The sequence below is a fragment of the Nilaparvata lugens genome, chromosome X (genome assembly GCF_014356525.2).
Source record: "Nilaparvata lugens isolate BPH chromosome X, ASM1435652v1, whole genome shotgun sequence".
NCBI lineage: Eukaryota > Metazoa > Arthropoda > Insecta > Hemiptera > Delphacidae > Nilaparvata > Nilaparvata lugens.
Window position 1 is genome coordinate 17,762,304 of NC_052518.1, and position 13,224 is coordinate 17,775,527.

The 13,224-nt window shown below is 34.9% G+C and overlaps 1 protein-coding gene across 3 annotated transcripts in view; it reads right to left on the bottom strand.

Annotated features, from left to right (window-relative positions):
- LOC111052631 (nipped-B-like protein) overlaps positions 1-13,224 on the bottom strand; it is a 58,732-nt gene that overhangs the window by 16,467 nt on the left and 29,041 nt on the right. For all 3 annotated transcript variants that reach the window (XM_039442569.1, XM_039442568.1, XM_039442570.1), the window contains exons 9-12: positions 12,839-12,905; positions 8,132-8,319; positions 5,997-6,308; positions 5,347-5,478 (exon numbers count right to left, since the gene is read on the bottom strand). In XM_039442569.1, coding sequence (XP_039298503.1) covers positions 5,347-5,478; positions 5,997-6,308; positions 8,132-8,319; positions 12,839-12,905 — 699 coding nt within the window. The remainder of the gene's footprint in view (positions 1-5,346; positions 5,479-5,996; positions 6,309-8,131; positions 8,320-12,838; positions 12,906-13,224) is intronic.

A 13,224-nucleotide genomic window follows, 5' to 3' on the forward strand; every position in this document is an offset into this window, starting at 1 on the left:
AATATATATTTTTGGTACCGTATTAGCAAGGCTTCTCAGCAGATAGATCACTCTACACAGCTTAGTGCTTAGATATTTGACATGAGGCTCCCAAGTGAGTTTTGGATCTAAATGAGCACCAAGAAATTTTATACTAGATGCGTTGAGAGTAGCTCCGTATTTCAAATTGAAATTGATTTTTTCTGTCTTATCTGAATTCAATACAAAGCCATTCGCCCTGAACCAGAGAGATGCTCGTTCCATCGTACTCTCCGTCTCTTGGATAAGGCCTCTCAAATCATTATTGGTGTGCAATAATGTAGTGTCATCTGCGTAGTGCACCGCATCAGGCCCTATGTAGGCAGGCAGATCATTTATCGTGACAAGAAAAAGAAAAGGGCCAAGTATTGAGCCTTGTGGCACGCCTGATTCTATATTTAACAATGAAGACTTATTATGATCACTGCCTACAGTAACCAATTGCGTACGATTCGTTAGGTACGACCTCAAAAGCTTAAGTGCAGTGTGCCCAGCTCCATAATCCCTCAACTTATCAAGCAGAATCCCCGAATCTACACACTCGAAAGCTCAACTCAAGTCACAGAAGGTGGCTTGAGTGAAGCTTCCCTGCTTGAATGACTGCAGTACCCTTTTCGCCACTTTTTGAAGAGCATCCACTTCCCCTCCTAAAGCCAAATTGACACTCATTCATTTGTTGGAACTCATCGAAATGCTCAGATAACTGTATGTACATAATCGTTTCCAATATTTTGGCCAAGACCGGAACAATAGAAATAGGTCTATAGCTACTTGGGCACAACCCTCGCCTTCTTCAGCTCTTCAGGAAACACTCCTTCCTTAAGACACTTGTTTAAACAGTGAGTAAGAGGCTCTACTATACTATCAATTATCTCTTTCAATAAATTAACAGATACTCCATAGACGTCCCTGCTACTCGAAGACTTGAAACCTCTTTCTATACTTGTGACAAACTCAGGCAACACCTGACAGAAATTGAAACATTGTGGCAAACTTGGCCCCTTGATTGCTTGTATATCAATTCTAAAAGTGCTGGGTCCATTCACAGAGGCTCTGATTTCTCTAACTGACTGAATGAAAAAGTTGATAAGTGTCTCCGGTTGCATAGTTATTGTCCGTCTTGATTCCTTGGCTGCATTATTTATTGTCTTCCAGGCAGCCTTACATTTATTTTTTGAGTTTTCAATGGAGTTCTTATTATGTAACCTTTTAGCCTCTCTTATAGCGATTTTATACTCATTTCTACATTTGATATACGCTAGTCTAGTATCTATAGTTTGATATTTGTGATGTATAGTCAACAGCAACAATAAGTGTTCCTTAAGAGCCGACAGATACGGGGTGTACCAGTTATCATTTGTATCGTGCTTGACCCTCATGCGACCATTATTTAAAACCTTACATTCACGTTGTGGAATACACTCATTAAATGCTTTAGTGAACTGATGAAAAAATCTCTGAAATGCATCATTAGCAGACAGCTCATTTCTATATAATAAATTAGACCAGTCACAATTATACAGTAGATTCTTAAATCTAAATATGTTGTCCCTATTAATAGGTCTAGTAACCACTATCTTAAAATTACGACCGCCTACAACTGTTGCATCATTATGACATTCAATTGTCAAGAACTTATGGTCCGAGTGAATAAATGATAGTACTTTATTGGTAGTAGCAGCATTCCAGACATTAGTGAACATGTTGTCCAGACAGGCATTCCCTCTAGTACTCTCGCTATTTGAATAAATCATATTGTGCTGTCTTAGCAAATTTATTAGTTCAGTTGTGCTCTGTTGATTTTTCTTAACATTAAATTCAGAATTTACGTCACCACCTATAAATATTTGAAAATTTTTAAATTCAGGTCTATGTAAAAAGTCTAAAAGCTTCTCCATGTTTTCTAAAAATATTTTTGGTTTTCCATTTGGAGACCTGTACAGAGAGAAAATCACCAGTCTGGTGATGCGATTTACCACACCTGTTACTTCAAAATCCAACTCTTTGCAGAGAAAGTCACAATTTAAAGACTCGAACGAGTCATTCGAACTTTTACTATATACAGCTATACCACCTCTTATGTGTTGTATCCTACAAAACCCATTCAACAAGCAATAATCATTCAGTTCAACAAAAGATAATTCATCCCTTCTACACCAATGCTCACTAATACAGATAATATCAATATCAAGATCAAGTCAACATTCCCATGTAGTTGTAGGGGACTTCAATATTAACACCATAGAACCAAACAAGCATCGTCAACTGGAGGATTATGAGAACTTACTAAGTGAATTTGGTTTTGCTCACTGTATTAAACAGCCTACTCGCGTCAACGAAAAGACCGCCACATGCCTCGATCACATTTTGGTGAACTTCAAAAAAGATCTTATGCCAATAGTCTTTCAAAACTCAATTACGGACCACTAAATCACTATTCTGGGAATAAAAAGCAACAAAAATTTTAAAAATGTGGAGAAGAAGCAGCACAGAGAAATCTTCAACAAAGTCAAGTTTGCATCACTGCTTGTGGAAGAAACTTGGGACTCCATTCACATGCAGGATAGTGCTGAGGGCGCATTGAAGGAGTTCGTGACTATAATGAATAAGCACGTGGAAGAATGTAAGAAAGCTTACAATGTTCAACATAGAAAGAAGAAAATCAAGCCATGGATATCATTGAGGATAAAATCTATAAGGAGACTAGATAAACTTCATAAACAATGTAGAAATAGTACATCAAATTTGCAACTACATCAATACTACAGAAAATTCAGAAATCTACTAGCTAGAGTCATTGAAGAAGCAAAAAAAACAATATTTTTCTCACATGCTTGGAGATTTGGGAGATGCAAAACATACATGGAAGGCAATAAGAGAAATAACTGAAGCTCAGAGACCAAAAACGCAGGTTAAACAACCAAATGTACAAGGAAGAGAGTTGAAACTGGGAGAGGATGATGAAGAGCTTGCAAAATGTTTCAACGAATTCTTCAAAAATATTGGATCTGAACTGGCACAGAATATATTGAACAAGCAACAACCTGCAGATGAACCTACATTTACTAATGCTAGAGTATGTGAATCAATTTTTTTACACCAGTAGATGAAGAAGGAATAAAAAAAAAAAATAATCAGCAGTCTCAAATCAGACAGTGCACCAGGCCCAGACAACTTCAAACCAGAGCTCTTCAAATAGAACAGTATAGCTCTTGCTGGACTATTGACAATGATAGCCAACAAAATCCTAGGAGAAGTCTTTCCTCAGTGTTTGAAGGAAGCTGTTATATGTCCAATTTTTAAAGCAGGGGACAAGAAAGATTTGAACTGTTATAGGCCAATATCACTTTTAAATATCATAGCAAAAATTTTTGAGAAATGTATCAAATCCAGACTTATTAACTACCTTAAAAAGAATAATATTCTATCACCAAATCAATATGGCTTCAAATCAAACTGTAGTACCAACGACGCAATCCACAATGTCATTTCAAAAATAACAGAGAAAAAAAACTGTGAGGAGAAACCTTTGGCAATATTCCTGGACTTGAAAAAAGCATTTGATACTGTGTCACATGATGTTCTGCTAGTGAGACTCCACAATTATGGAATCAGAGGAGTAGCATGGGAACTATTCAAGAGTTACTTGTCAAACCGGACCCAGAGTGTAGAGTGAATGGACAGATAAGCAACAAGCTGGAAGTCGAATATGGAGTACCCCAAGGAACCGTCCTTGGCCCTATACTCTTCTTCATTTATATAAATCCTCTATGCAGTATGGAAATTGGAGGAAATATCACCACCTTTGCCGATGACACAGTTCTTTTGTTTTCGGGGCCAACGTGGACAATAACATGGAATAAGGCTGAAATGGGACTAGGAAAATTCTCTCATTGGCTCAATCAGAATCTGCTCACCCTAAACTATGACAAAACCAACTTTCTAACTTTCTCAGCAACACAGCATGGACAGCCTACAGAAAATCTCTTAACAGTCAACTTTTCCAACAGTACTGCATTCACTATCCACAGAAAACCGACGATAAAATATCTTGGAGTTATAGTGGATTCTTTTTTACGGTGGGACCATCATATAGATAACCTCTGCAAGAAGCTGAGAAAGACCATTTACAAGTTTAAAATGCTGAGAACATTGATTGATGATAAGTGCATAAAGATGGTCTACTATTCCTTAGTTCAGTCTCTGCTTATCTATGGGTTGTAGGATGGGAGGAACAAAATACGTGCACCTTGACCCCCTCTTAAAAGCGCAAAAAACTGATAATGAAGATCATGAAGCGGAGGCCACCTCGTTATCCGTCAGACCAGCTCTACAATGAGTTTCGTGTGATGGACATAAGACAGCTCTATTCCTTGGAAATAATTTGCAAACCCGGAAAGCTTTCAACAAAGGAACCACATCCCAGTCATAACACAAGAAACAGAAACCTTCTTATTACGAACATGGCTAGGAAGGCAATATATCAACGACACTTCAACCACCTAGCACCAAAACTCCACAATCTACTTCCTGCACAAATCAAGTCAATAGAAAACCCAAGAAGATTCAAAACTGCCGCTAAGAACTGGATTATTTCAACTGGAAGACATCATATAGAAAACATAATCTCAAACAATATGTGAGCTCACTTAACCAACGTATTTGCAGTTTGCACCCCCACCCAGAATCTATTACTACTACTAACACCTACTCTAGTACATGGGTTTCCCATAGTTGAGTAGGTCAATTTCCAATAGAATTAAATTCCATATTTTTTTCATAAGCCTATTGTATTGTAGATATTTTGTACTTTTTATGTTTCAATTGCTTGATTGTATTTTTTAAAGGAAATAAATTTATTATTATTATTATTATTATTATTATTAAATTGCATTTGATTTTATCCATCGATAAATTAATATCATACCAGGGAATAATATATATTAGATTAAAGGGAAAAGCAAAAATATCGATGTTTGGAGAAAAACACAAACACCTACCTATCAATGGTGTTGTCACACCTATAGGAACTATTATACACTGAAGATGAAACATGTTTGTGTTTTTCTGCAAATATATTCGTGATATTTGACTACAACTTTGCCTTATTATTATATCACATCTCACCAAGCACAGAGTTTTCCTTATTTCAATTAGACTTCTTTACTCACGGAAATTACAAGAGGTGAGCTCTTGTTCACATGTATTTCAAAAAATAATTCAGCCTACTGCTGATCCTATGCTACATTGTCAGAGGCCAGTTGGTATTCTAGTCATATTATACACTTTATTATAGAATATAATATTATATCATATTATAAAGCCTACCTCGAAGTTATCGCTCGTGGCCAAAACCATTTTTTTAATCTCATTTATGGTGTACAGAGGCTCGTCCTGCTCTCGATATGGCAGGTATGCCAATGTGTCAGCCAAGAATAACATTTTTGAAAGGCTTGTGTTCTGTGAAATCAAAACAAAAAAATCATCAATATTTTCAATTGCAATTCAATGTGCAACGAAATTTCCCTTTTGAGAAGAACTCGAGAAATAACACGGTTTCCTCTCTGCTTCATAAACATTTACCTATGATTCGGAATTTAGAGCCCACCTAAAACCACAATATTATTGCTCCATAATATTGTTATTCAAACTAGTGAGCTCCTGGCTGTAGAACTCGTTCAAAATGCCTCTGGTATTATGTTAGCTGTCCATTGAAAGCAGTGAAAATATACAAGAAATGATCAAGTCGATAAAGTATTGAGAAAAGTTGTCGAGGGAATTTCGCGCAGTGGCAATATTGTGACCAATACTGAGGTGCCACTATTGATAATTGAACAATTTTATCATACCAGCCTTCTTGAAGTGGCACACCGTCTCACACTCGACCTCCATCGCTCCACTATGTTTTATAGTAATTGCAATTTCGTTCATCATAAAATAATAATAATAATAATAATAATAAATTGAATGGAACTGACCTCCTTCTTTTCGAATTGTTTCAGAATGGAATCAATCAAGGCACGCTTTTGTTGTTTCGTATGAAGAAACGAATAGACCAATGCGTTCAACGCCACAGGCGGACAAGGTTTGAAATGTTGAAAGCCCCGTGTCACTGTATTCGAATTTTTTTGAAGAATGTTATGCAATTGGAACGTCAAATTGATTCCGTCCATCGCCTTTGTGTGAATCGAGCCAGGAGTTTTCGCGTCGATTCCCCACAATTGTTTCTCGGCACTCCAGCTCACTTCCTTATTGGGGTCGGAGCACATGCAAATCAGAGTCGGTATGATCTAGGAAATAAAAACAATAGAAAATTACAAAAATTTACGAAAGCTGTAATTTACTATAAGAGTACAACAAAAAAATTTATTTTTTTTGTGTTGGATTTCACCAAATGGGACCAACTTTGATATAAGGCCATAGTTTACTTATTAAATTTTAAATTATTCATTAATTTCACACATACATATACAATGAAGCTATACAAAGATATAAGTGAACACACACACAATAAAAATTAAAATATACCAATATCAGGATCTGTGGTGTACAAATAGAGGAGGATTGAAAGGTTTTCCAACTATGGTTATTCATGTGCCAAAAATCCTTCAATCCAAGGGTAACAATTGAGAAAGGTATCAGCATAGAATAAAACAATATTAAGTTTTATAAGTTTCCTCTGGTATAAGGGAAAGTGGAAGGAATGTAGGTATGATAGGATGGGATTAATGATGGAATGGAAAAAAGCTTAAGACCAGGTGGTGAGAATAAATTGAAAGGCTGAAGGATTTACTAAGAGGATTATAGATTAAAGCATACAAATCAGAAGAGTAATCTTCTGATCGCATCAGAAGAGGTTTTTCTTCATTGTACAAACGAACAAAATTCGCCTTATAGATGAATATTTCCTTTGAAAATGCCAGCATATTATTTCACATATTCATCCGTATTATAATGTTTTTTTATTTTTTTCCCCACACAATATTATAATAAAGTTATGGCTGCCGAGTGAAACCCTTAAGCGCCGTTGAGCTGAAATTTATTATTATCATTTGTATGTTTATACTGCAATCATATATTTTTTTTTCATATTTAACTTTCAATTCCAAACTATGTTTAAGAATAATAATTTCCTCAATTCAAACCAGTGTATTTTAACCGTCCGATTTAATTCGACTCCTCCCTGCACACGGACAAATCATCCACACAGGAACTATATATTATTTATATTTATTATGGTAACACTAATATTTTGTAAATATGTATTTTTTGATGAATGAATTTGAATTTGAATTTTTCATAATCATTGTCATTGATGCTTGGGTACTAACCATCAATTTTCTTTTCACTATCAATTTCACAATAAAAACGTTAGTCCATCCATTGATTACTCAAGTAGTTCTGAAATTATGAGAGCAGTAAAAGTTACATAGCCTGCACACACTAACATGAACTGATTCAAAAATAGTTGTTGTACAGTTGGCTTGCCTCAGGGTTGACATTATCATGAAGTAACGACTTATACCTCATTGGAATCCAAAACAATCTGTATTCTATGTTTGTTCACAATGATCTTTTTCCATCTGTACAATGATCTTGTTTTCAAATATTTATTTCGACAATTGTTCTAATTATTTATATTTCTGGGCCAGACTAACTTACTTTTTGATGTAGGGTATATTATGTTTTTTAAAGAATATAAAGCTTCTGCGTGCGGATAATGGGATGAGACAACCAAATAATCATGACACAGGCGGGATTCGAACTCACTACCAGGCCACCGATTACAGTCTGGAGTTGCAATACCCCAGAATATTCGGCTACGCCGACCGCCAATGTTCATTTCCAGTTTGCAATTGATGGAACAGATTGGTGAAGGGGTACTCACTTCTTACAGTATAAGCACCTTAGGACTCTACTTGAAGCACGCTGCACACAGGGACATTAGTAGCGGTCACTAGCTACAACGGAAACACGGAATTTAAAATGCCCGGAACTCAAACGAACTAGACGTTTTCAAGAAAGCTACACTCTGGCATAGTAGCTTGCAGACGCTACTATTAAGTCCCTGTGTGCAGCGTGCTTAACTACCCCATAAGGCAGTACTACTCACAGTGATTGGATCCACTATGCCTTGGCTCACAATGACTTTTATAAGGTTCTGAACGGCCTTGCGAACTGCTACTTCTGGATGTACATAGCTATCTAAAATGTCATCCAGATATTCTTGAATGACGGAATTTGGCATGTTAGATGAAACTTCCATCATTTCCACGTCTTCTGTCTCCATCATCCGCCCTACTGCAACAAAATTACAATATTCTGTCACCCTCATACTTATTATTCTTACTGCAACTTCATTTCAAAATGTATTGAAATTCAGTTTGAATAGAAATATTATTTATACATGGGTTCATAAATCTAACCAAGTATAGAGTGTACAGAATCGGCAAGGGGGTTTATTAAAATCATCCACAACGATTAAAATGAGTCTAATGTTATTAGTTGCAGCCTCAACTAATTTATAAGAGTTCAATACAATATAGAATAGTATTAATTCTACCAAGTATTCAAAATAAGGTCATGAGTGTCGTTAAACAACAGAAAAAATGAAGAGAAACTATAGATACTAATAGATACTAATTATGAAGAAAGAATGGAAAGCTATACAATTGGGAACCAGTAAACTCGAGAATATTGTTTATTCCTTGATTCTTTTGAATATTATCCATCAAATTGTTCCAATCAAATCATTTTTGAGTAAGATAATATACACATTTATGATAAAACACAAGACAACATGATACAGATTGAGACAAGATAAGAGATAAAATGTTGTGTTTGAAAATAAGTTATTGGGAAAGTCCAGAAGAAACTTAAACGCCTTTAAGGGTTTAGATAGTGGGAATCTCAAGATAAAATATCAAGACAGGATAATAAACAAGATAATTTACATCTATGTTAAGGTTAAATGACTTGAGAAACTATAAATTTGCAGTAAACAACACTTTTTGTTCGATAATATTAGATTTTCCTTCACGGCGTCTCGCTGAAATCGATAAAAACTAACTGTTACCCACACATTAAATGTTCTGTGTAATTTCCACATATTCAAATCAATAGAATGTAATATAATTAAATAAGTTGTCAGCGCTCAAAAGAGTACATTAGATAAATGCATAATGCTAAGGTAGTTTATAACAGTATATTAATTAATTTTAGTTTAAATAAGTATAAGCTGTAAATGTAAGCTGCTTGGGGATTGATAAAAAATAATGTAATCTGTCAAGGGGAGTCGAGGCAATTATATCTCCAAATTCTTTCAATAGATATTTTGTTGACTCTAAGTTTTTGCTGAAAATTGACTTAATAGAGCAAAGGTCAAATGAAATAAAATGTTTCGAGTGGGAGTCTGTTTCAGAGAAAGATGTTTTGAATGCAACAAAACATTTTAGTAGTTCTAACACTGATGAATACTACATAGTGATGAAGACTATAAATCTTTAAAAACTATCGACCCACATTCCACTTTTCAATCGCCGTATTTCCTAGATTATCTTCTGTTGCTCCTCTCTCTATCATTTCCATGGTTTCTCCATATTGTTGTTCAATATGTCCAACAATTTCTTGAGAAAATAATCCCTTTCATTGTAACTCCTCTTATCAAAAGTATACTTGAAAAGGGGATTTTTCCGGAAGTACTTGAGTTTTCCAAAATATGCCCTATTTTCTGAAAAGGTGACAAAGATAACACAGAAAGCTACTGCTTTGTGCCCTTGGTATCTTTTATAATCTAAACTTACTGCGATTCCAATTTGTGAGCAGGTAAATCCATTTTCGAAATAAAATAATATTATATCTGGTTGGGTCACAGTGTCGTTTTAGAAGGAGTAAAGCAATGCCGTGAAAAATATGGTTTTTAAAGCTCTTCAGGCCTTTGAAAGTAGGAGCTTTTTCATTTTCTTTGACCTGAGTAAGACATTTTTGACTGGATGGATCACTCTGAATTGTTGGAGGAGAGGAGTTATCATGATTTCAGGAGTAGACCACTTTCACTCTTTGAAACTTATCCATATGATAGGAAGCATTTTTACCATATGATAGGAGTAAGACATTTTTGACTGGATGGATCACTCTGAATTGTTGGAGGAGAGGAGTTATCATGATTTCAGGAGTAGACCACTTTCACTCTTTGAAACTTATCCATATGATAGGAAGCAAGCAGTTTGTATCAGTGGAGAATGGTCTCAACTTGTAAACTTGAAGTACGGTGTACCTCAAGAGTACGTTCTTGGCCCTTCACAGCTTTTGAAAAGCATAAGTGATTTGCCTTAGAATGTATCAAGCGAGACAGTTTTATACGTTGACGACACAACCTACTTTAATGTTTCAAATGCTTTTACAGAGCTTTCAAATCTTGTAGACATTTCATTGAAGGATGCAGGTTTGGGGCCAATGACTATCTTTCGAATGAAAATAAAAATGAAAATTTAATTTTTAGTCTTAGGCCTTACCCTAATGAACATGCTGAGCAGAGTAAAGTTGACAATGTTGGGCCCAATTCACACAGAAGTGGCGATGGCACGGACGTAGAGAATTCTCAACTATTCACAATGTATGGAATTATGTATGATATTTCATTTTCTCATAAATGTCATATTATTGATGAGAATATTCTCATTATTTAGTCTTATATTTTGTTTTTAAAGTGCTATTATCAAAGAATGCTATTTATAATGTAAAAAACAGGACTCGGAGAGGCCTCCAATGGAAAAAACCGAGTTCTATTTTGTCTACATGTGTACTCGACTCGATGGTTGTGTACAATACTAATCCAGAATAACAACTTCTACTTGAAAAGAAGCCCCAGCAAAATAGCAAAATTTATATCCTGCGTGATGTCATCTTGGAACAATGGGTATCCCATTTGAAAATACCAGACTCGAAAATGTGGAATGAGCCAACTAAAATTTATCTTACAAATTTGTAAGGAGACAGTGTTCCTTCGCGATTTCAGGTTTGTTTGGGAAAATGAGCTAATATGAAAAGCAAAACAACGGAAGTCGAGTGAGTTAATGAGAATTGCCTGCTGGTCTGGTCTAGGGATAAGGAGCGTTACAAACATAGGTAAACATAGATAAGGATGTTTACAAACATCGGTCTGCTAGCGCCGCCTGGTTCGTGGGTTCGAATCCCGCCGTTGGCATGGACGTTCGAACATCCCATGAATTCACCAACGCACTTGCCATTACCCACGTACAAGCGAAAAACTCATGTAGGCATCATAAGCAATAAAAAAATTCAATGTTTTCTTCCGGTTAGTCTTACACCTAAAGGGCGTTGAAACCCTTCCTATAGACTTTCGTGAAATTTGTGCATATTTGTCACACAATTCCAGTTATGCGTATTTATCAAGTTATCAATGTCGAGAGACAGTTGAAATGGCGAAAACATGTAGATTACTTGAAAACAAAGCTGTCAAGGGTAATCTATCTAATTGAGCGTGTAAGGAAGGCTTATTTTGCATTTTTCTAGTATAATGTTGCCTTGTATGAGGCAATTCTGCTGGGATTGATGAAATTCTGAAGTTACAGAAAAGGATTGTGATAGCCATAAGCCATGCAAACTTCCTACATCACTGTAAGCCCATTTTTGTTGTACTGCAGATAAACCATGTAATAAATTTTTATTTGAGCTTTCTGCATATTCTTTAATTAAAGGAATTATCTGTAATCTTTCTCAATGGATAGATACATCACACAACACACGCAATAGAGCGAAAATGAGTTTCAAGTATTGTTGATTGAATAAATCACTCAATAGCCATAGTAATTTGTAAGAATGTTCATAATAAGTTACTCGACTGCAACTTTAAATATACTCATGAAGTATTTATTAGACAATTTTGGAAACGTGGCTACTTAAACCCCCTATTGGAGAATTTTTCTGGGTATGCAGATATTTTTTTAATTTACCAAACAAATTTATATATATTTAATAAAAATATCATTTATATATGTATACAAATCTAATAGGATTGTATGTATCATATTATTGACCAATATCTATGTTTTTCAATTGTTGACGTTGTCTATACATCATGGGAATATTGATGACAATAAAAAACATTCGTTTTGATTTGAATATCATGTCCTGCATTCAGTAACATGATCATTTCGGAGACACAGCATGCAAGCCAAGTTGAACAAGTAGAAATGAGTTTTATATCTAAACTCTAATTCTATACACTCCAAATCAATAGAATATGAATTTGAACTATTAAATCTATTTAACTAATCAGTGAACTAGATATTAAACAGTACACATCCAATCACATGCATATTTACATACTAGAATCTAAAATTAAAATATAGTTATTTACCGCCTATGCTATATTTGCTCTATTTACAATTAGGAAAAGGCAATAAAAAGTTTACTATCAACAAAATTTTGAAAAGGTTCATAATAATAGCAAAGTTACTACTCAATAACTCAGATATTGAATTTAAATGATTGAAGATTCATTATATTCAACAAGTTTGACAATCAAAATCGAACGGATTTTACATTCAAGTGTAGAACATAAATACTACAACAGCTGACTTTTTATACTCTTGAACCTGTGGCTTAATGCTCAAGTTGTTGCATGATGTTCACATCATGGTGTAGCTGTGAAAATCCATTTTGAAAAGACAGATGTTATGTGATTGATTGTGATGTAATTTTTGAGTTATATAAGGGTCGTTGAAAAAATAAAATAAACATTATAAAACAGAAAAGAGAACAATGTCTACTATTATGAAATTACAAAAAAACTTACACTGTTGATCTTGTTCAGCCAATTGTTCGCCTCCCTCTTCAAGGTACATTCTTATGTTTATTAGGACCTGAAATAAATTGTTGACCAATTATTATGTAATTGTATTATCAGCAATTATGTTTTCTTCTTGCAACATTGTAGTGAATAATATTATTGAAACTTCCAGACCTCCAAACATAATGTTTAATGTTCAGCATCTACATAAATGACGTGACAAGCACTCTAATTACGACCAGACATCACCTGTATGCCGACGACTTGCAAATATACCGGCACTGCAAGAAAAATGACTTCGACATCACAGTTGATGAAGTTAATGCTGACTTGACTTGTTTGGTACGATGGACTGAGAATAATGGACTGAAAATTAACGAGACTAAATCAAA